At 38.5% G+C, this 24,920-nt stretch overlaps 1 protein-coding gene across 2 annotated transcripts in view; it reads left to right on the top strand.

Annotated features, from left to right (window-relative positions):
* PARD3B (par-3 family cell polarity regulator beta) overlaps nt 1-24,920 on the top strand; it is a 393,257-nt gene that overhangs the window by 174,326 nt on the left and 194,011 nt on the right. For both annotated transcript variants that reach the window (XM_066189749.1, XM_066189748.1), the window contains exons 7-11: nt 2,473-2,598; nt 7,238-7,593; nt 9,225-9,364; nt 10,136-10,264; nt 24,072-24,257. In XM_066189749.1, coding sequence (XP_066045846.1) covers nt 2,473-2,598; nt 7,238-7,593; nt 9,225-9,364; nt 10,136-10,264; nt 24,072-24,257 — 937 coding nt within the window. The remainder of the gene's footprint in view (nt 1-2,472; nt 2,599-7,237; nt 7,594-9,224; nt 9,365-10,135; nt 10,265-24,071; nt 24,258-24,920) is intronic.

Genomic DNA, 24,920 nt, shown 5'->3' with positions numbered 1-24,920 from the left:
TGAACTTGTAAGTGGACCCAAATTAATTCAGATCGTTTTATTTACCAAAAGGGAAAATAGATGTCCATCTGCTGCCTGTAAAAATGGCATCACTGTCTCAAGAAGAAAGTTGGTCTTGGATGGCAACTGTTGGAGATGCGAGTTGTGTCCTTGGCTTTGTGGCCTGCCTGCTCATCTTGAGAAAGCTGCTTGTGTTTGTTACCCATTCTGAAATGCAGAACAGAGCTCTTTGATGTAGGCATGCCATGAATGTTGTAGTGTTTACACTGTATTTCGAGATCTTTCAGTAGAACAATTTTGATGAAATTGCAAGCTATTAAAATCAGTAATTGTGACTGAAATGCAGTTTAGTACTCAAGTATCACTGTGTTGAGTACAGCTTTTAAAGACCTGCGAGAAGAACTGTTCCTTGGTCTACATTGTATTCATGTTAACATGTCCTTACTTACAAACACTTTTGGGGATCTGCTAGAGAGGTCTTCGACAGATGAACTACTGGTTGTTTAGGTAGTTGTCTTTACATTTTAGTGACCCTTGGCAGAACTGTACTGATACCTTTGTTAAAGCACTGAACTGACTTAAATGGCTTGACCATCTTTTTTTAATCTAGCCAAAGAATATAAATTGTAACTCATCATAACATGAAAAAGTACAGAAGAGCATCTTTTATTTCTTTTGGTGACATGATAGAATTTATGAGGACATGCTGGCCATGACTAATTGAGTCTGGTATTTCAATTGTAAAGTTATCTTCTAATAAGGTAATGCAGGCTTTAGCCTGGTGCTGCTGCAGGCCAAAGTTTTTCTACAGGTCATTAAAACATCATATTAATTTACAGAATCTTAGTTTATACAGGAACTACAAAAGTAATAGAAATAATTTCCCCTCTTTCTTTCGCACTTAAATATCATTAAAAACAGGAAATTAAAATTTAATAGTGCATTAAAACGCTAAAATTTAGGCTGTGGAAAAAAGTAATGGAGAAATGAATTCAAGCTGTCTCAGTCTGTAACTCAAGCTGCGTGGGCAGTACAGCACATGCAAGTTTCAGACAAGCAGGCAATCCTATTGCATTATATGGATGCAGTATCTAAGTGCACAGGATTAGTGAGCAACCAACTTAATTTGTGATTTCTGTACTTCCACTGGTTTGCATTTCAACATAGTTGTATTTAATTAGTTCTTAGGGTTAAAGTTTTTGATTGCCACCAGTGGGATGTCATCAAAAGGGCTGTGGTCCCTCACCACCACTGCCCTTTTTAATCCTTTAGGGAAAGATAACTCTCGTTATAAGAGAACCTTTATGCTATTAAATCACTTTTCTGTTAGATACTTGAAAGAACTAATATTCAGTAGGAACCAGTTTTTCACTTAGTAATTGACTGGACAGAAGTACAAATATTTTAATGTTCTTAGACAGTAAATCTAAAATCAGATGCTTAGTGAATATAGTGTACTTGAAATAGTTAATGGTGTACTGTGAAGCTGTTGAATGGACTTAGGTACAAGGGACAGTCATGAACCTGAGACAAAAATACAGGACTTCTGTTTTGTGATTGGAGTGCCGGCACGTTGAAAATTGCACATTAATATTTTATGTAGTATAACCAATAGAAAATGGTCTCTAAAGGTCATCTTTGATGACCATCATTGATGCTGAAGTGGTATGGAAATTTAGTGGACAAAGATTGATTATAAAAGTTCTTCACAAGCATGCAGTTGTTAGGATTTTTTGGAGACTGTAGTGGTATTTTTGGATATAGCTCTGTTGAATTATAGTTTGCAGTACAGAGATGTTCCAGGCAGGTCAGGATTAGCCTAGTGCTCCCAGCAGTGTTATCAACACTGGAATTTTGCACCACCCATGCTGCCTCACTTACTGCATTATTCTGTGCTGCACCTGTGTTTTCACTTGCACTTACCTTGTTATCAGACAAGTTGGGTGTTGATGTTCTGCTGTTGTCCTGCCACATGAATGAGTAGTATTGCTGTCTTGTACCAAAGCAAGGGGCTTTGGCAACTGAAAAGTTTTAGAGACATTTTCAGAAGTAGAAAAGTCAGTTATTTTTTTTGTCCCATTCTAACTCTGGTTTATTTTATTGCAGTCAAGGTAGAAAATTACTTTTAATCTGTTTGTGCTTTTCTTCAGAGCAGGGGCAGAAAAATATTGCATAAGCTACACTGATATTTTTAACTGGAGAGGGATCTAGGTGTTTTCCTCTTTTTCTCCAAGTATGACCTACAGGACTTAATGCTCCCTAAGTTCTGGCAAGTAGTAAAGCATTAGTGTGCAGCAATTTTTTGTGATTTTTTTTGGAATCCCCTCCTTTCTCTAGGTTAAGCACTTCATAGATGGAGAGGCAGTCTACGCTACCATTTCATACACAGTAGAGATTAATATCTGGTTTTAGTTGCTATAAATTCATATCAGCACAATAAGGATATTTTTCGCCCATGTTTTGCCTTTTTAGGATGCTGGGACTCTTCATCCGTGGTATTGAAGAAAACAGCAGATCCAGGCGTGATGGTCTTTTCCATGAGAACGAATGCATTGTGAAGATAAACCACGTGGACCTTACAGATAAAACCTTTGCACAGTAAGTGCTAATACTTTATTAGTACTAATACTTTTAGTATTAGCATCAGCTTTTTTATTACTTTATTAGTAGTATTAGTTTACTAAGAGTATTAGTATTACTATTTAGTTAACTAGTACTTTTAACTATCCAGGATTTTATACAGTGCTGTGTTTAAGTGATTTGTAATGGGATTAATACTTATTGAAGGAAAAATGCCTGTAAAATTGATATGTGACAGAAACTTTGTAATTTTCTTTCTGAAACCTCCAAATAAGGTAAAATTTGAGGAGTTTTAGTGAACTTGCTGTGTTTACTTAATTTAATAGCATTAAATTTGTAACTGCCATCTTCCCTTTCTAGTTCTTCTATTACTTTTACAATATTTTCTTTGTAATTTTTTCTTTATAAGACCTTCAGAATGAGTCAACATCACATCATGGTGTTTAATGTTCTTTTGCAAATGAAATAAGATTTTTTTTATTGTGGTGCGGCTTTTTGAGCATTAATTTTTTAAAAATGTGTCTACTGTCAAACTATGATTACTTGAGCTAAATGTAAAGTCTCACTTCTTGTGACTTTTAATAAAAGCCTGTTGACATTTATTATCTATCTCAAATATTTTTTAACTAACAGGTTGTTTTGATCATCTATGAATTGTTGTGGCATTGTTGCACAAAAGAATAGCCTCTCAAATTTCACAGATATTTGCTGTAGTAATTAAAAAGAAATTTGTTTTTGCTTTTAATCCATATATTTAGACAACTGAGTGATTGTTTATAATATAACAAAAACCTCTTGAGATGTCAAGGGAGTCGAGGCTTAACTTTCTAAACAGTAAGCCAAATGTTCAAGGCTTCTAGACTAAAATCAAATACATAATTTCACAGTTAGGGATAACTATTTGCAAAATAGGTTTTCATTAAACCAGTGTCGTTCTGTAGCATAGGTATTCTTGTTTCTGAGACTCTGCTTTTTTCCCTCCTGATAGCTTTTCAGTTACAGCTTTCTGTGTATTTGGTGGAAAAGCACTCTACTGTGTTATGGTACGTGCCATTCTCTTCCATCCATGGAAATTCCTAAATAAGATACCAATCTTGGCAGAACACAATTGTCGGTGTCTTATTGCCCCGTTCATTGCCCCACTGTGCAGTTTTGTAATGAAATTTCGCAAGTAAGGTTTTGCATGAGTCAAAACCTCTCTTTTCAAAATCAAATCTGATCCTTTCTTTATAATGTGTTGTCTCCTCTGTGTTTCCTTCTGAATGTAACTAGATCTCCAAAGGCTTTCAGCCCGTAACATGTTTGTGGAGTGGAGGACTCTGCATGTTTTTCTGTATGGTTACTAGATTTTGGGGCAGTTTGAAATACTTCAGGAAGTTTCCTAGTTCTCTGTCAGGCTTTCCTTCAAAATGCGACATGCAGGACACTTTCTAAAAGCTCATGTAAAGTTTTGGGAGTTGGAAGGACTATTTATTAGCTTAGAGAGATCAGTCTTGTTAGACTCTCTCTGTCTTTGGGAGAGAGAAGAGTGACTTGAAGGTGATTCAGAGCACAGCCCGGTTTTGTTGGTCTTAAGTTTCCTTATGCTACAACACCAAGAAGCGTGGTTGCAGTGGTGTTGGATCTGAGGAGAGAAAATACAGGAATTGTGGGCTCAATGTCTATTTGGGGACTGGAGGGGAACATTTTGTATGAACTCTAGCCTATTCCCAAGCCTTACATTGTTCTGCTGAATTGTTTTCCAAAATAGCCTTCTACATCATCTCTCTTCCCTGTCTGTGGAGAATGGCTAAAGAAAGACTCTTTCCAGGTTGAAACTAATCTCCATGAACATGCCTTTTAGTTTTCATCTGGCATGACATAACTGTACTAACCTGACAGAAGTCCAAGTTACAGAAATCCACTAATTGTAAAAGATACAACAAAGCATTGTTCCAATGACTGTTGACCCAGAAACAGCAATCAGATTCTCCTTCTAGAGGAAAATCTGTTGGCTAGTTTCAAATTGACATTTCTCCTTAACCCTTGTAAAAGCTGTTTTAACACTTAGAAGAGACTGTTAAATGCTGTTTTTTTCTAATTTCAGCTAAGACTTTCTAGTATAGCTCCTGACAATTGCTTCTTCTGCAGCTGTAACAGCAGCAGCCTACTTTCTGTATTCCCATGTTTATAATAGCTGTATATCGGCACTGTTGGTCTGCTTTTTCATTTGCTGCTAATCTATTCAATTACATTCTGTTGTGCGGCATAGTTTCTAGCACCTCTTTTAACTGACTCCCTTATTTCTTTAAAGTATGCACTTGAGGTCTCAAGAAATATAAATTTCTCCATTCATTATTTTTTCCCTTTGAAGTGCAGCCAGTTATTTTGCCCCTGAAGACTGCATTTAGACTTTCCCATAGGATGTCTTGAGTGATTTCCACTAATTTTTGTTTGAAGGAGACCTTATGTTTTCTCTTGCATACATTTTAAATATTAATCTTTTGAAACTGAGTTATTAAATTACCTTGTAACATATGACCAAGTGACTACTTGCAAGGATGAAGATGGGGTGTGAAAGAAACACAGTTAAAATTTTACATCCTTTATGCTGGAAGTATGCCATGGTTTTTCCTATCAGGGTAAGGTCTGTCTTTGAGAACTTTGACAAGCTATAGGTGAACAGATAACCTATAACCTCTGCAGACACACTGGGGCACAGTCTGTTACAGCTCTGAAACAGAACCCTTGAGGGTGATGCTAAAAGAATGCCTTCCAATAATATTCTCCCTGCTATTTTTCTTTTCCAAGTTTGAGGTTTCTCTCTGGCAGCATCGCCTGTCAATGAATGTCGCTATTCTGACTCTTGATGCTCGTACACTCAGTGTGGCAAGAATGGTTCTTTCCCACAGCAGTATCCATTGGGACTGACTGCTGACTTTAACGTCTTCATGCTACAGAAAACCCTCTTAAAACAGCCTCTCTTTTCCACTACCTACAGCTGCAAGGTGGACGTACTATGCAGCTCTGTTCATCTGGGAAAGCAGTAGGTGTGTTTTCAAGACATTTATATTTGCAGTGGCTTCCTTCCTGTGTCAGTGTTCAAAAAAAAAAAATTAGTTCAGAAATACTTTCAACATTGATTCCTGTTACATAACTGAGTGTAAATCCAAAGCCAGGACTTCAACAAAATACTGACTCAGACTGACAAATGCACCACAGAAGGGTAGGAGGTAAGTACAATGTTCTTAGAAGGACTCCATGATTTATTTAAAATTTAATGTGGTTCTTACTTCCCCTCTTGCCCCAATTCAGCTAAGCAGAATTTTTCAGTTTTTCGTTCTCAAAATACGCTTCAGCTACTTCTGTTTATACTCAAGTGGTCTTCTGCAGTATGGTAGAAAACCTGTCCACTGCAACGGAAGGTAGGAGAGGAAAGCCTAGAAAGAGGGAAGTCTTCTTTGTTCCTTTAGAATCCAAATTTTGTAACATTGCTTGATTGACCAAATCTGCAGGTTATTCAAAATCCTGGGAAGGCTTTATGAACAATTATTTTGGACAACTTGTCTTAATTGCCTTACAGTGCACAGGAATCTGAGCATAGTAGCATTACCACGGTATCAGTTCACAGAATGATAGAATGGTTTGGGTTGGAAGGGACCTTTAAGATCATCTCTTTCCAACCCCACAGGCGTGGACAGGATGTCACCCACTAGATCAGGTTGTTCAGGGCCCCATCCAGCCTGACCTTGAACATTGCCAAGGATGGGGCATCCACAGCTTCTCTGGGCAACTTGTTCAAGTACCTCACTACCTTCTGAGTAGAATTTCTTAAGAATTTCTTCTTAATGTCTGGCCTAAGTCCTTCTCTTTTAGCTTAAAATCATTCTCCATTGCCCTAACACTATCAGGGGGAGTGGTTCCCTTAAATGCTCTAACACAGTTTCTGGTGTTGCATTTGAGCACATCTGTAAAAACATTGATTATGTGAAGTCTGCACATCCACTTAGCAAAAGGTTGCTGCTTGAAAGGTGTGAGTAATATCAACCTATTTATGTATCCATTTTCGTAGAAACACAAATACTTGCACTGTTTTGATCGCAAGGTTTTTTTTTTTTCTAATGTTTATGTATCCCATACCCTCATCCTATTTAATTGCTGTGGAATCAGCCAGCAGTTGCATTAGGGATTACAAAGGAATCTGAAGAGCAATTAGACTGGATTTGGAAAAAATAGAGAGTTGAGCTTGCTTGGAGTAGTTGTATTCATGAGAACAATTGGTGGTGAGTGCTCAGTGTGCCTCTATGCCAACAACAAAATACGGAACAGACAAGCATTTGGAAAAAGGCAGCCAGCTGTAACTTCAGCAGTCTTTTGATGAGCTTTTGCCATCAGAGCTTCTCTTTCTGATGCTCTGCATGAAGAAATATGCTCATTAATTTATTCTGACAGGTATGATTTCGTAGCAGCTTAGGAATGCCTACAGATATACTGCTCCTACTTGAAATATAAGGAAATGCTGTAGTTTTGAAATCTTATTTCATGTGCACTTTTCTAAAAAAGGGACACTGTAGATGGGAACATAAGGTAAATTTTCATCTTATTCTCTGTAAACAACTTAAAATCTTGCCCAGATTTCCTAGTTTGTCATGTGAATTTTCATACCTTTATTTTAAAGGGCTCAGGACATCTTCCGTCAGGCAATGAAATTTCAAAGTGTCGTATTGGAAGTGCTTCCTCCATATAACCGAGAACAGTATGAGAAGTCTGCTATTGCTCCTCTTTGTATTCTGAATAATGAAGAAGGAGTTACAAAAACAAAAATTCCACCTCCTCTTCATCCAAAACCTGCTGTGAAAACAGTTAATATTTCTGGAGCAGGCTTGGAGTCAGGTGTACAGGGAACACTGCAACAAGCTAAGAGCCCCAACCTCCCACGTCTGGGTAGAAAGCCTTCTTCACCCTCACTGTCTCCACTTATGGGCTTTGGCAATAAGAGAAATGCAAAGAAAATAAAGATAGACCTGAAGAAAGGTAAGTCTTTGGGGATGGTATGATTCATTTGGTATCATGTTCTCTATAGTAATACCTTAACTTTTAGTTTAACGAGCAACATTGAAAATACAAGCAAGTTATTTACCATTTCAAAGTTCCAAAACTTTCAAAAGGTATAGGAATGTAAACAGTAATGTTTTCTACAGTGGGCTTCCTCATGAACTTTGGATGTATGTTATCCAGATTTACTGATTAGGACATCTCTGTTACTGACTGGAAGCAATTCCGTTAGCAACAAGTGATTTTAAGAGATGGTTCAATCTTTTCACAAATATGGAATAAAACTTTGAACTGTTAGCTGGTGACCTTCATTATTTTCTTCAACCTGCTAATTGACCACAACACTGTTATGACTTTCTTTTAAAGATACATTTAAAAATCTACTCTGCTCTGTTTCATGTTTTCTCAGAGCTTGACCACAGATTTACCTGTCTTTCCCTTTTTTATTTTCTGCAAACCTTTTTTTTTTTTTCAATCATATTTATTCAGCTGTCAGGAGGCCAAATTTGCATGTGTATCTTTAATTGCTGCACCGTGCAGCTGTCTTTAAATGGAATAACAGGTTTAGGAACATGTAGTAAAATGTGCTTAAGCAATTTCCAATTAGCATTTGTATTTTCTATTTGATTTATGTCTCTGATTTGGCTGAGAGTTAAATTTGGTCTTGGAAGTGGCCCTTTTGAAAACTGTCTGTAACTTTATTCTCATAACACATTATGAATGTAATCAAGCTCTCATTTCTTAATTTTTGTTGTTTCTTTACTTAAATCACTCGTTTTTGCTTTTGAACTCTTCAGCTTTGTGTTAATACAACCTGCTTAAGAATTTCCCCATTCTAGATCTAATTCTTTTGATTTTGAAACACTTATATTTTTAGAAATTATAGCAATATGGTACTGACATGATGATATCTTTGAAAACTATCACATGGGTAGTAATACCACTCAATATAAGAAGATTTCTATAGACCCTGCTATTCCTTGCTATAGTGATTTTAGTGCCTAATAAGCAATACCTGTTAATATTTATTTTACTCCCTAATTATTTGTTGTAACAAATGTTAACACTTGAGGTTGTTTATTTCCAAGCAGCAAGCAACTTCACTAATGGAAGCTTAGAAATACCACTTTGTCCTTTCTGAACAGCACATCACCAAGTTTTGCATTCAAATCATGTGATATTTTCCCCATTTACCAAGTTTCAGTAAAACCTGCTAAATGATATTTATGTTCATAAATAAACAATTCCAATTGCTCTGATTCTATGAAAAACGATTGACACGAAAGTGAAGACTAATATTGAAATGACCTAAAGAAAAGGTAAATGCTTTAAAAAGGGAGTTCTTTCTTGTTTTTTATTGTTATGTGCTTACCCAAGTATTTCCATCTGTAGCTGTTGTACGGGCGTTTGGGTATGTGTTTTGACGTCAATAGATTTCTAGACCATGCAGAAAATTGGCTCCTGTTTACAGCTTTTTGATTGCTTTTTTTTTTTTAAGAATTAACCTGAATGAGTCTCTGGGGTATCTTGCTGACATTGTTTGCTTACTTTTAATGATCATTGTTTACATCTTGAAATTTACTTTGTGAGTTCTTTGTCTGACATTCTAGGTCCGGAGGGACTTGGTTTCACGGTGGTTACCAGAGATTCTTCAGTACATGGTCCTGGTCCAATCTTTGTGAAGAATATTTTACCAAAAGGTGCAGCAGTAAAAGATGGTCGTTTGCAGTCAGGAGACAGAATCCTGGAGGTTAGGATAAATGTCCGTTGTATTTGCATTGCTTAAAGTTGATCGCTAGCTTTGTCATAAATCTTTCATTTCCTCATACATATTATTGATGTATGGAACTGCAATTCTTGTCCTTGGTTTAAAAAAAAAGTCACTCTCATAGTTTCTATGTCACTTGTTTGTCAACAAGTGTTTTACACCATGAAGTGGAAAAATTATTCTTTTCACAAGGGTCCATGGGGTGTTGGAACAAGGGGAGCCTGATAAGATCTTGGTTTTTAAAGCAAGGACCAAAACATGTCTTACCTCTTCAGCCACATCCAAAAGTCTCCAGTTAATATCAAGCTGGTAAAGTGCTCATTTTAGGCAATTTTGCTCAAATTGGTCTGTTGAAAATTTTCAGATGTCTTGTGACTTACAATCTTATTATCTAATGGGTTATCTCTACTTGCTAACCTCAAAAAGCTCTTAAGGTAAACAGTTTTAATACTAAGGTCTTGTTTCTGCACTTTTCATCTTCAAAGTGCTTTACAAACTAATTAAGCCTCACAAACCCCCTGCAAGGTGGGTAAGTACTACAGAGCTGCTTTAACAGATGGTGAAAATGAGGAGGAGAAAGGTCAAGTAATTTGTGCAGGGCCAGAGGGGGAGACAGTATGTGAGCTGTTGCTGGTTCTTCTTTGCTCTCAGTCACTGAATGATGCCTGTGTTAGGTGAGGGGAACCTAATAAACCTGCTAAAAGGCAGTCACGCTCAGAGATGTGACATCCTCTCTTCTTTTGTGGCTGGTAGGTGAATGGACGGGACATCACCGGCAGGACGCAGGAAGAGCTTGTAGCTATGCTGAGGAGCACAAAGCAAGGCGAGACTGTCTGTCTGGTTGTCGCTCGTCAGGAGGAGGCCTTTCTACCTCGAGAGCTGGTAAACTTGTTATTCGTTCCCAAAGAGTGATTTTGAAACAATTCCATGGTTGAAAACTAGCCCAAGAAAAAGAAATGATGTCAGCTGAGAAATGCCAATAAAAGGCAGTCACATGAGGCTTGTTTCCAAGAAGTATTTATATTTGATTTTTGAGGGGTGTTTGATTTTTTTCTACTACAGATGCAATTCCACACAATCTGATTTTTCATCCCCAAAAATGACAGCATAAGCATAGCTCACAGGGGAATACTGTAAATTAATTTTGTAAGTGTGAGGTCAAGCACAACTAAAAATGGGTTATTCTCTTTCAGAAAAGCAGCAAGCTTTAAACCAGAAATCTAAAGTGCATGTAATGAGGCTGCAGCTTATCAGTAACAAACTAGTGAGGGTGGCTGCCCCCAGGAGATGTCTCCTAAGCCAGGTGCCCAGCTGCAGGCGTGGTGAGGAATAGAATTCTGCTGCACTCCTCACAAATTTTGGAAGCAAGTTTTTCCTTGGCTGCTGGCCTTTGACTTGATAGGCTTTTGCTTGTCTTTTTTCCATCTCAAGTGCTTAATTTTCACTTTTGTGTTTTTATTAACACTGGCATGAAACCGTGTTCTCTTTTCTCTCACATAGAGAGAGTAATGCATCAGAGTAAAAGTGCTATCTGATACATGCTTGTTTCCCTCAGAGAAGGTAATTTCTTTGGTTGCCTCTTCCTTATCTTGATTGATGGCTATACTTGACCTTTCATTAAGTCCTCAGGATAAGGGAAGGACAGCATTTCCTGCTTTTGTGTCATTTTATCTCCTTCAAAGAACACAAACTGCCTTCATCCTTTTCTTAAGATGCTGCCTCCTTGCTTTTCTTTTAGACTGTTGTCAGGATTTCTACAGAAATCCTCTGTGATGTTTCCTCACAAAACATTGCTGACAGTTTTCCTCTTGTCTCCTTGCTGCCAGTTGGACCTTGTTGAGGTCAGGATTGTCTGTGATAGGATAGGGAGCTGGAGGGGCATTCGGTTTCTCTCATGTGAGTCTTTCCTCTTCTGCTGCTGGTGTCCAATTTTTGTTGTGAGCAGTTATGAAGTGTCGTAGCAAAACTGGTTTTGTATCCATTTTTCTCTTTTATTATGTAATTTTTAAGGAGTGTAATGGGAGTTTTCAGCCTTGTAATTGGGCATTTGTTGTCAATGATTCCCAAAGCACAAAAGTTGCCCATTGTATTGCTCTCTGAGTAAGCCCTGAGCCGTAGAGTCAGGGTTTGTGTGGATCCAAGGGAAATTTCTGAGTAATAAAGTACTGAATTATCTATTCTATGTAGAATTTCTGTTCATTCACCAGCTTTTCTAAATAAGAGGTTATTTTTTGAAAAAGCTACCTATCAGCAGTGCTTTCTTCTGGGTTTTTTAAGTTATAAAGCACATTACTTAGAAAATGTACTTTAAAAAGTATACATTCTTCTCTCCCCTGTTCCCACAACATTACACATTATTATGTAATGTCATAGTGCAAATTCTGCTGGAAATCACTGTAGCAGTGTGTGGGTATAAAAGATTGAAAGAATCTAAAAGCTGTTTATAATTTTTACCTGCCAAAATTGTGTGATAATAAATTCTAGTCTCTACAGCAAGGATTAACTACCTTTCAAAAGGTGATTTACTTATGACTGGCATGATTGAAATCCCGGAAGTAGCCACATTTATCCTGCTGACTTGACCTTCTCTTAGATTGCTTTCTCTGTGAAAAACATGATGCACAAGTGATGGCCCTCACTGCAACAGTGATGATGTGGGAATTCTAATACTTCTCTGTGTTCCTCATTATCTCAGTCAAGTACAACATAATACAAATGAGAATTACTGAAATACATTACATAAATTTATGGAACCAGCCCATCTAAATTAAAAAGCCCTTCAGCAACATCTGGTAGCTTACAGCAAAAAGTGAGTTACCATCCCACTAAGCTACCAGATGTTGATACTAACACAATGCTTGTTAGAATTCATGAGGTGTCTGAGAATAGTCTCCACAAAGATTAAAAAAAAAATTAAAATTGGTTTAGCTTTTTTTGTTTGGTTTCAGCTTTAGCCATGATATTACATTGGACTAATCCTCTGCTGCCTCAAAAGTTACAGTACTGTTTTATCAAAGAGGAGAAAAATGCCAGCACTTTAAATGTTTGTTTTTGGAAGGAAAAGCAGTGGATAATCCAATATTTTTCAAGGACGTCTGTAACTGAGTGCCCTGACAGTGTAACATGCATGCAGAATTTACCTGAATACTTGGGGATTTTGTTAATGCCTGGCAATAATATGTAATTGCTTTATATCAGACTTGTTCTTGCTTTGAGCAGTTCTCCAGGGACTTTAATCTGAGCTGTTTTCTTTAGATTCTCTGTTACCTGTTGAAAGGAAAAGGAGAAGGTCCACCTAATAAATGTGCCCATTCACCGCAGCTTCCTGCGGTAAAGATCCATCTGGAAGCTGGACCCTCTAGAAACCCATGCACAAAACTGCTTTTGAGCATGTTACTCCACTAGAACTCTGTTTTTATGCAGATTTGCTGGAGAGAATTTGATAACTGCATGGGAACAAAGCAAATAATGTAATAAAGTCACAGTGGGTGGCATTTGGTTGCATGGTTCTGTAATAATATAATTTGACTTTACCTTGTAATAATGCTGCGGCTTGGGCAAAGCTTGGTCTCACGAATATTTTCTCTTCAGTAAGATAGATGGGAACAGAGTTTGGGTGTTTTGTTACTGTGATCTGTTCTTATGAATTGCTAGCAAGTAGAAAAATATCTTCAGAGTAGCAAGCCTTTGCCACAGCAGCCGAGATGTGATACGGATGAGGATGAATCAGTGGTGCAAAAAAGCATTATTAAATTTGAGGGAACTGGGGCTTTGGTTACGCAGCCCCATGCAACATCTGAGAGTTATACAGTTGGAGTGTTTGTGCATAACAAAACAACATAACATTGAAAACCCAGTATTTGTAAGGTTGTTACTCCTTAAAAAAAGAAAGAGAAAAAGAGGCTGTAATGAGATTTTTTAAAAAAAATATTGAAATAGATCAGGGAAGTAGAATTTGGACTAACCACAGGCTGTCCTCCTTATTATCCCGTTAGCCAAATGTTCCCAGTAATTTGTGCCAGCTGTTGACAATGTAGCAGCTAAGTAAGGAGCTGATTCCAAAACTCCGGGGGAAGATCTTGATTCACTTAATTACCACAGTCTGCGGAGTGGCCAGTGCTTAGTGTGTTCTTTAAGGTGCATTTGGGTTCTAAACTGTGTAACACTCTTTTCTAGAGGATGGTGAATATTATACAAAGAAACTGGTATAAATGAATAGGTTTAGATTTTCCAGCTTCTCTCGAAGTGAATGGAATGCACATCAAACTGTGGCTATCATTCTATTGTGTTTTGGAAATAACAGTGTTTTGATCACGTGTGTCTGTTGCATCATGTTTTTTCTCTAGGGAAAATGTGTGATCTGTAAGTGCCATTTATTTTAATAACGATGCAAAAATTATTGACTTCCCCTTCTCTTGCTTTATCTCCGCATTGGTAAAACAGGGAAAACTACTTGGATGAGAGCAGCTCTGGTGCAGTCCATTCTGTGCTATGATCCTTGGCAATTCTTTATTCTGTATGATGCACATGAGCAGAGGAATGTGACTGCTCTGCAATTGCCAGAAATAGTATAAGACCAAAAATATTTCCATGCATTTTTCTGTAAGTTAGAGCACATACATTTTAATTTTTGCATACCCTTTATTTTTTGTTTTAAAGATCTTTTTGACTTACCAGTTGCAACTGTAATTGCTGTTTCTGTGTTTTCTTGGCATATTTACTGATTCCTGAAGAATGGCCGGGGGGGGGAGGTGAAAGGGTACAAACCATCGTTTTTTTAACAATAGCTAAAGAAACAACAATTTACTAAACGTGGTATTGGTCTTTTAAGTCTTTTTTTACATGTGTATTATACAAGATGGAAGGAAGCAGGATGAGTGGCAAGTTCAATTAAGCATTTTTTTCTACTTACCGTATGATTAACTTTTATGTTTTAGTCTTCCCCCAGTTAATTTCTTCCACTGCCTTGAACTTATATGCCTGAAGGAAAACCAGTTGGCCTATTTGTTTTATTATTCAAAGCTTAATTTCTATTACTTCCTTTTAATTGTTGCTTGCCTTTTTATGTGCAGGAAATGATAGGTGAAATTACAGCCTAGACTTAACCATTTTTGCACCTGTTTTTGTAGTTCAAAACCATGATTCTAGTGCTCAATTATCCAGAAATGGACAAATTATTTCAGTCAGAAAGTGATCAGCAAGTACCATTTCTGCATTGTGTTACCTCTGTTCTAAGGGAGATGAACTGGCTAGGGAAAAAAAAAGAAGTATATATTGAGTTTTAATAGCATATACAAGAAGGTGTTCTGTGTAATGAAGACAAGGGTATTGTGAATGCACATGGCACCTTTCATTGTTTATAAACTGTAGATTTTTAAATATCCTGGGGGTTTTAAAGAAAAGTTTATTTTTGGACCTATTCTCTTCATCTGAAATGGCTGAGAAGCTGATGTAGGTTGTGTCTACACAAACGTACATTTTTTAAGATGAAACATCGTGTAGTGCAGCCCCTCAAAGTTTTTCAGCTTCATTATGTATTTCAGAAGATGGTTACAATTTCATTATGTCTTAGAGTACTGGAGACTGTTCTTTGAGGTTTGTTGATTAGTTGTGCTCTTTACAAAAGTCAGTGAGAGATCAGTGTTAGGAAGGAATGCAAATCTTTCCGGTCACAGTGAAATGTATCTCTTTATCCAAGGTTTGTGTGCGACTCCCTAATTTACCAAAGGGGAATAAATTGCTTGGTAATCCCTGCACCTTTAAAAAGTGTTGAGCTTTGTTATGTAGTGAAGTGCCCATAAAGGTACCAACACAGCAAATATGATTTTTCCATGTGATAGCAGTTGTCAGCATTTTTGAGGCCACAGAGACCTTACTGCGTCTGGTCTACTATTGCTTTCTCTATCAGGCCCATCAGAGTGTTATGATCCAGCAGTGATTTGCCTTTCAGAGCCCAATGTTCCTATATTCCAGCAAATATGAGGAACCTTAAAAGGATGGTCTGAAATACATGGTCAAAACCCTCATCGCCTGCAAAAACCTCTGATGGTGCTCTGCCTGCTGGTAAAGTATAAGTTAGAGAGCATAGAGAGAGGATAAGGAGACAAAAGCATAACGTTATTTGTACTATGAGATAATATATTCGTAAAATGTGTTATGGGATTACTGCCCAAAGTTCCTAGGTTTAGAAACCCTACCTCAGAACCCTGGAAAATGAAAACTGCTTACTTGATAATATAAGTCTTAGCTCTGAGCTTGCCCAAAATTATTTGGAAGCCCACTTTAATGTATGAAATCATAAGTATATATACATCAGAATAGAGACATGTAAAATCGTAACATGGTCGTAACAGAAATTGAGTCTTCATATGTTTAGATGCATTTATCCAAGTCTACAGTATTTGCATTTAATAAAACCAGAGTATTTGGGCAATTTTTAAATCCTGCTAACAAATGTAATGCCTTGCTATTTACAAGGGTCACCAGTTCTGTTCCATATACCATATGAACCTTTCTAAAATCTTTGTCATAGAATACATAAAAAACTTAGAAAAAAGTTTTCCTAGGCTGACTTAATGTAAAACATATGCATGTGGTGTTTGAAGTGGATATAAAAAAATTATACCCTGCTTATTGCTTTGTTTACCATACCTTTAAAACACTAAGCACTAAAATGAGTAAAGAGTTGGATTTGTATATCCCCATGTTGTGACCTGTGACCGGAATGAATTCTGAAACGATACAGTAGCAGCAACCCTAAATGCACCCTGAAAATACCATGCAGCCTTCCATCTTCATGTGTGATAAGATTTCAGGCTCCAAGTGCCAAGGTGCATTAGCTGCACTAGGCTCCCACTCAGCAGGGTGTGTAAGCACACAGCTTACCCCGTACATGGGCTGAAAAAAGGTCAGTGAGACTGACCTTCACTGAGGACTGAACTAGGTAATTTTTCTCCCTGTGTTTCCTACAGTTATGTAGCTTAAAAGGTTAAGTGAGACTGCATTTTTTAATGTTGAGGAGCAGTGCACATCGAATTCCAAATACAAAACTTTTGCAATGGCAAAGCATTTCCTTGGTGGTTTCTTGAATAGGTGAGTCAAGCAAACTGGAGAACCTCCATTTCTGAAATTCACTGTGTCTGCCTTGGATAAAGAGTTGAGTCTAGTTTTGTCAGTTTTTGAAGCTGTAATTCCAGACTGCTTACATAATTCAAGCCAGACACATTCTATCTAACATGACAAAAACTTGTAGTGTACTGTGTTAATGTTAAAATTACCCAAGCCCGCTATCATGCATCTCCATGGATTTGCTACTGCCTTTCTTGTCTTAGCTGGGTGTGCCATTAGTGGCCATTTAGTTTTTATTGCAGTATGGAGTATAGATCATTTTAAAGAAGCCAATATAAAATATCTGTCAGATCTGCTAAAGATGAATACATGCAGCAACGATTTCAGTTATGTACTAGATTGTGACAAGATTACAACAGTGTCTTACCTTTGAGTATTACTTTTAAGAGTGTTACAGTGTGTCTATTGCAAAATGCAGTGCAGATTTTATAGTGACTGAATGACTGAGCTGTCAGCAAAGTATTTCTTAATTGTGACTAAGTGCTTGGAAAGAACATGGAGCATGATGCAAATAGGGGGTATCTTCTTTTCAAGCTTTTCTGCCAATAATAGCTATGTGGTGCCACAATTTAAATATTTTTATCAGAAAGTAATTGCAAAAGCATGCAAATGTCCTATTTCCTTCATAAACCTTTGAAAATAACCCTCCTGGGTCTTTTGCCTTTTGCTGTCAGCTCTGAATGGCACCCCAGGGAGTTGACATCTCTTATCAGAAATGAGCAGCCAGGCAAGGGGCAGTCAGCATATTGAGAGGCCATAATAGTGTGTTGGTCAAGGGCACCAGACAGGTACTGAAAGGTCTCTTGTTGTGTTAAACAAATGCTATTTCCTTCCTGCCTAAGTGAGAGCTAATTTTTTTTGTAAGCTTCTCTTTTGGCAAAAAACACAATAAGGATATATAAGGCAACCTTTCCAGTGAGAGATTAGCATTAGATTATCATAAATCCACAGATTAAAAGTGCTGTGGTCAATGAGAACAGGCATTGTAAGGTTAAATAAAAGGACTAATTGAAAGTGGTGTGCCACGGTAGACAGAGAATTGACACAATATTGTGTAGATATAACCATGGGCTAAGTAGAAAGTGGAAGAATGAAATGCACAGTACTTTTTTCAAAGGTTATAGTTCTGATTGTACTGCTCTCGTGACTGAGCAGTTGTGCATTGTGGGAGTAAGGAAAGGCTAAAAGTATATTCTCTGTGGTCTTTAAAATACTGAGATTTTTTTTTTGGTGAGACCAGTAAAATTTTAGATTATTTTTAATAATCCTTTATTATAATATTTTAATTAAAAAATCAGATATCTGAGGTATAGATGTGCTTCTAAAAATTAAAATCATTGGCAGAAGATTAATTAAATGTATCCTGAGACCCTTAGATACAGGTTTTCAGTCCGCATTGCTGAATATTATTTAGTACTGTGTTATTAGGGCTTTCTGCTTTCATATCTAGCAAACTCTCTGTTCTCTCACCTTCATATAAACTCTACTGAACTTTTGTGTCTGGTTTCTGATGATTCGGTCAATGTCAGAATTGATTTTACTGAAGTTGTATGCAGGTATATCGGTAGATTAAAACATTCCTGTCCTGATTTTCCTTGAGAGGGATAGTACCTGTTTGGTTGTTTGCTCTGTTCTGTTTAACCACCAGATCTGGACAGCAAGCAAAAAGATTTCCTCTTAGATGATTTCTGTCTGTTGCCTTCTGGTCCAGGAAAGAGAGAGGAGATCTTTGTCTTCCCCAAGCAATTGAGAGAGGTCAGGAGCTGCCTAGAATGCTGGATGGTGCAACCAGGAGGGAGCTTTGAGCAGAAGCTGTGACTGGCAGACTCCTATAGAGAACAAACATCACTAGGCTGCAGAGATGTGCTTACCAGGAGGAAACTGTTCAGAGCTTGTTGCAACTGTAGAAATCAGTGGAAGCTGATAGGCTAAGATTTAGCAAGGCTGAAGGACGGGCCTGTCCAGCAAGGACAAAATGAACAGTGGAGACTGATCCTTGAAGTGTTGGGTGATTTTTTTTTTAGTGTTGGAATTTTTTCTTGTGAGGTGTTTTGTTTTTAACTTAAATCTGTGTCGCTGTTGACTAAATTTTATTAATACTTAAGAGGGTTCCTGTCTCAATGTACCCCTCTTAAAGGAAAGAAATGAGCAAGAAATTGGGCAAGGGGAGAAGGAGACCTGCATGGATGAATAGAGAACTCCTGTCATTACTCAAGCATAAGCAGGAAATAAATACACAGGAGATGGAAACAGGGTCAGGTCACTTGGAATGAATATAGAAGGGTTGTCAGAGTAAGTAAAAACAAGATAAGGAAGGCCATGGCCCATCTGGAATTAAATCTGACCAAAGATGTCAAGGACAGCAAGAAGGGGTTCTTGAAATACATCCATAACAAAAGGAAAACTAAGGATAATGTGGGGCCATTACTAAACATAACAGGGAGCCTGGTAACAGAGGATGCAGAGAAAGAAGGCAGAGTTACCAAACACCTTTTTTGCATTGGTCTTCATTGACAAGGCCAGCCCCCAGGATTCTCTGACCTGGGAGACAATGGTAAAGGAATGCTGGGAAGAATTTCCCTTGGTCAAGAGGGGTTTGGTTAGAGAATACCTGGGCAAACCTGACATCCACAAGTCCATGGGCCTTGATGAGATGCATCCAGGAGTGCTGACAGAGCTGAGGAGGCCATTCATAATCATCTTTGGAAGGTCATGGCAGTCAGGAGTGGTGCCCAAGGACTGGAAGAAAACAAATATCACCCCATTCTTCAGAAAGGGCAAGAAGGAGGACTTGGGGAACTCTGTTCACATGGGTGACACGAGGGTAATCGGGAGTAGCCAGCATGGATTCACTAATGGTAAATCACGCATGACTAACCTGACTGCCTTTAACAATGAAACCAGTACCTGCATGGATGAGGGACACTGTCCACCTTGACTTGGTGGCAAGGCGTTCAACACTCTCTCACCACATCCTCACAGGCAAAGTCAGGAAGCGTGGACTAGATGAGTGGGCAGTGTATTGATGACTGGCTGAACAGTGGCACAGGAGCTCATGGGAGGCCTTGGTGTCCTCCAAGGCTCAGTACTGGGCCCATTATTCATCGGTGACTTGGATGAAGGGGCAGATGCCTCGTTGGCAGGTTCACTGGGAGGAGTGGCTGATCCCCCTGGAAGCTGTGCAGCCCTTCAGAGGGACTCTGACAGGTTGGAGAGATGAGCAGGGAGGCACCTTCTGAAATTCAACAAAGGCAAATGCAGGGTTCCACATCCAGGGAGGAACAACCCCATGCACCAGCACAGCCTGCTGGAGCAGCCCTGTGGAAAAGGACCTGGGGCTCCTGATGGACAATAAGCTGTTCCTGAGCCATCAGTGAGCCCCTGTGGCCAAGAAGGCCAATGGGATCCTGGGGTGCATCAGGAAGAGCGTTGCCAGCATGTGGAGGGAGGTGATCCTGCCCTGCTGCTCAGCCCTGGTGAGGCACATCTGGAGTCCTATGTCCAGGTCTGGGCTCCTCAGCACAAGAGAGACATGGAGCTCCTGGAGCAAGTCCAGAGGGCAGCAACAATGATGATTAAGGAACTGGAGCATCTCTTATTATGAGGCATGGCTGAGGGAGCTCAAGGTTATGGAGTCTCCTTCACTGGAGATGATTCAAGAACCACCTGGACACAATCCTGTGCTACATGCTCCAGTATGACCCTGCTTGAGCAGGGGGATTGGGTCTGATGACCCACTGTTCTCCCTTCCAACCTTGCCTACTCTAGGACTGTATGAAAAGTGCAGGCCAGGCCATCTCAAAGCTGTAACCATCCTGAAGGATCACCACATAGCTATCTGGACTTCAATTTATGTGAAGATTTCTTGTTTATCCTGCTACAATTGAGTTACTTTCCTATCTCTGCAGTAGGGAATAGCTTCAGTGATATACTATCATCTAATTCCTGAACTGCTGGGGTATGATACATTTATTATGGAAAATATACCATGTGGTTGTTGACTGGATAATTTATAACATAAAGCTGTAAGTTTTTTCCAGGCTAGAAACATATTTGTGTTGCAGCTCATTTCATTCATTCTGTGTTTGAGTGAGTTCAGATGCTGGGATGATCTCAGGGTAAGAAGTGTTTCTAATAGAATTCAAGTTTTAGTGCATTGGAGAGGGTTTCCTTTACCAGACCATAATTCAGCTGATGGTGGTTGCTATACTGTAAAGTATTGATGTCTTGGGATAATGTTTTAGCAAAGTCAGGGAAATAGAAGCAGTAGGAATCCAGCTCTCTGAGTCACTGTCAGCATTTAATATTCATACCTGCATATTCTAGGAACAGGGGCCATCATTCATTAAATTAGTTGCCCAACTGAAACAGTTAATTGATGAGCTGTTAACTTAAGGATAACAGGAGCTCTTTCTGTCATCAGTGAAAAGGTATTGCTTGGGAAGAGCATTATGATCGGGATAATAATTTTAAAACATTCAGCAAGTATAGGATGAAAACAAGCTTCTAGGTTTTGTTCATCCCTTTTTTCTCCTCTGGTTTTCCTCCTTTCTACTGCTTCTCACATCCTCCCACAGATAAGATTTTCAGTCTTGTATTTGCACCAAATAGTCTTGAGGCATTTGCTACGAGGCATTTGCTATCAGATGCTGTACAATGAGTAGCCAAGGAAAATTTTAAGGGAGTAAAGACAGAGTTTACATGCCTTAGAGTGAATTAATCACCAATTTGCAGATATGCATCTCCTTTCCTCTTACCCATCCCTGTGAAATCTTTGAATGGTCATTCAGCCTCCATCATGGGTAACAAATTTTTGATAGTACTATTAGACAAAGTTCAACATTATTTTAAAATCAGCTTTTGCTGGATCTTTGGATAAATCTGAATATAAACAATGAAAAGGAGAGATGTTTGGGATGATTGGACTATGTTGAACAATAAACATGTGAAGGACTTCAAAAAATATTAGAGTTTTCCAGTAATAGGTAAAAGCAGCTTACATTAAATTTACTGAGGTTTTGAAATAATTAAGTGATATTTTTCATAGAAAATGGTAGCAAGGAAAATGGTAGACAAATGTTACAGATTCCAATTTAAGTACTAAGGAAAACATAGGAAATGAAATACTGACAAAAGTTTGCTGTACTTGTCTGGATGCATAGAGTGATTTGGTAGGTTACTTAACAAGGGCTGGTGCACAGCATAATCATGTTTAAGGAAGCTGAGAAATAGAGAACACGGAGCAGCTCTTTTGGGTGACCAAATCCAGCTTTATATGAACTCTGAGGTACTGAGGTAGCACTGTAAAGCAGTTTGTGGCTCCTCTGGTTACTACAGGCATGAGCACTGGGAGCTTTATGTCCGGTGGTAACAGCCCCCTCACTGCCTTTCTCCTGGTATGGGCAAAGACAAAACCCCACTGTTGATGCAGAGAACAGGCAAGTCTAATGCGGATATCACAGATTAAAGTGGAAGGAGAGCAGAAACACAGTAACTGCTTGCCTAGGGGGCCAGGAAAGTGATACAAAGTCCTGTCCTAAAGGCGGGAGTCATCACATGCTGGGACCCTGAGAAGAATTTCTTCTGTCCAAATCTTGACAAGATGTACCAGCTGAGTAGAATTCTGATCTAAGAGATTGGAATCAACTGGCAAGAACATGTGCAAGTTGAAAAAAACCAGAAGATTTGGCAGATAAATCTTTTCTCGAAAACCTTGAGAAAGTTAAATTCAAAATGGTTTTGTTAGAAGGCTAGTAGTGTTTTTTTTCCTTACACAGGTTCTTCTGAAGTCAGAGGAGGAGTGTTTATGAGTTATCATTCTGTATTCTTCACAGCTGTTGCAAATTTGTAGATTTGGGGGTTATGTTCAGAATGTCCATATCCAATGCTAAGAATTAAAAGGGACAGATGTGTAACTGAGAATTCTGTACTTCTGGTGAACGAAAACAGTACAAATGTGTAACTTAGGCACTGAAGATGAATGCTGATATCAAGACAATTGTCAATGTTGGTGCTACGTCATTTTTATATTTGTCAGTTACGCAAATTGTATTGACTTTAATATAATGTAATTGCATTCCAGGAAAAATTTAAACATGATGCATATTCAGATTGAGATTGATACTCAGTTTTCTGGCTGATGTCATTCCTCTCTACCCAGTTGTTGCTCCTCATCAGTGAAAGGGCATCTGAAATAAGTGCAAGTATACATACGTGCTGCTGTTTCTTCAGGATATTAATTTCTGCCCTTAGTTCTGGGGTCTTACTTTTGTTGATCAGACAGCATGATACCTGAATGCACAGGTGTGCTGTGGCTGCTGAGGAAACATCTGTACTGCTGACACCTTTGCTGACAACTGTGTGGATAGTGTTTGTGCTGCAGCCGAGGTCCTGGAGGTGATCCCTCACTGGGGATGAGGAGGATTAGCTCAGCTACTGCACTCCTTGCAGGTGGCCTCGACTGAATAATTTAATGTAAGGATTTGACACCCTTGGAAGCAGCAGCCAGTCATCTTTCAGCTTATAATTGTCTATGTGCTTCCTTTTCATAGTTTTTTCTCCTATTAATTTTTTAATACTACTGTTTCAAAGAATAGAAAATGTCCAAATGACAAGAAACAAAAGCCTGGTAATTGTCTTAGAGTAACGTGGAGAAGGAAAAATGGAATAAAATTGAATGTGTTGCATGAGGTCTTTTGCACTAACACCTTCCATGAACAGTTCATTCCACAGTAGCTCTCCTTGTCCTTGTTTTATTTTTGAGGTGTGCCAAGATAAATATTTCAGGCAAAAAAATTGATTTTGTTTAATTTTTTGATTCTAACCTGCTTTTAAAAAGACAGCCACACCTTCTTCCCCTCTGCCCAGCAACAGACAGCCGTGCAAAACTGCATATACAGTATACAGTAAAAGAAACTTCTTTCTGATCTTTCGTGGCTGTGTATGCTTGACTTGACAGTCTTGTAAACAGCTCTCTAATCTAGAGAAAGTCTTGGGATCAACCTATACCAGAAAGAAAAAGGAAAAGTCAAACCTCTATGGAATAAAAGTATGTACTAAGGGAGTTAGTGCAGAATAAGTTACCGTGCTTTCAATTTTCACCTTTGCTTTTGTTACACCAGCTTTCCTCTGCAGACAGGTTTAAGGGAAGGATAATTTTTTAAGGATGAAACTCAATTTTCAAAGGGGAATGGGATTTAACAGTACAACTGTCATTGTAGTTTGTGAGCTGCATGTAAAGATGTTGAGAGTTTTATGGCTTACATTTTTAATGCAGCCATGTATAAATGTCTTTTCTACATTCTGCTGCAACATCAGTTTTATATCATGTGGAACTAAGCTATTTTGCCTTCTATTTAAGCATATTCCCAGGTATCATTAAGAGTAACATTCTAAGCCAGATCTTGTGACAAAATGTCAGCTAAATGAATGCACTGTTGATTGTAAGACTGTTTCTTCGAGCTACTTTCTGGAAAGGAGGACTATTTATTATTGTACAGATCTGTGGGAACCACTCATGCTGACTTTTCACCCCTATTTTCATCCTTGTTTTCTCCAACAGAAAGGAGAGCCAAACTGCAGTATCTTTTCTCCAGAAACCACAGAGCAGCTGACCTTTGAGATTCCTCTGAATGATTCTGGCTCTGCTGGACTTGGTGTGAGCTTGAAAGGCAACAAATCTCGGGAGACAGGAGCTGATCTTGGGATTTTCATCAAATCAGTTATTCATGGAGGTGCTGCTTTCAAGGTATGGAAGAAGCACATCAGGAGATGAATGTTAGATTTCTGCCATTTCTGTGTTGAGTGCTGAATCTCACTTGAGAAGCATTCTAGGTATGAATACCTTCTTTGCTCATTCCTTTGGGTGAGCTACAAATCTAATGTTTTGTCCCATGGTTTCTGGGGTTGTGTGTGAAGCAACAAAGTTTGCCAAAGTGAAAGTGAATTGGTGCAAACCTTAGGGAACATTTGGATGCTGCAAGAAATGGGAAAGGGGGAAGAAGGGTAAGGATGGGTAGATATGAGTCAGGGCTGCCTTCCAGCCTCCCCACAGCCTACAGGAAGAGAAGAGTTTGGCTCAGGGACAGAGAAGCTGATACCTACACTGTGCCTGTCAATAAAAAGCTCTCATAATTTTCTTCTTTTTTTATTCATAATATTTTTATCACTGTATTAAAAATGTGACTTGGCTGAGCTTGACATCAGTTATGTGGAAGTTATCAGTTGTTCCTGAGGTGGATTGAATAGGTAATATTAAATTGGTAAATGACGATATTATGACTCGTTCTGTTCCTTCTAAGCCCTGTAAAAAGACTGTTGTATATTTTATTATTAAAAAGTATTTGAGTTATTGTCTAATCTTTAGGAAATCTGTGGACTGCATTTTTTCCCCCAAATAGAACTTGGAAAG

This window comes from Chamaea fasciata, unplaced genomic scaffold (assembly GCF_029207755.1).
Source record: "Chamaea fasciata isolate MVZ Bird 193981 ecotype frontalis unplaced genomic scaffold, bChaFas1.0.hap1 SCAF_8, whole genome shotgun sequence".
Taxonomy (NCBI): domain Eukaryota; kingdom Metazoa; phylum Chordata; class Aves; order Passeriformes; family Sylviidae; genus Chamaea; species Chamaea fasciata.
The sequence above is the reverse complement of the archived record's forward strand: the minus strand, read 5'-3'. Positions and strand labels throughout refer to the sequence as shown.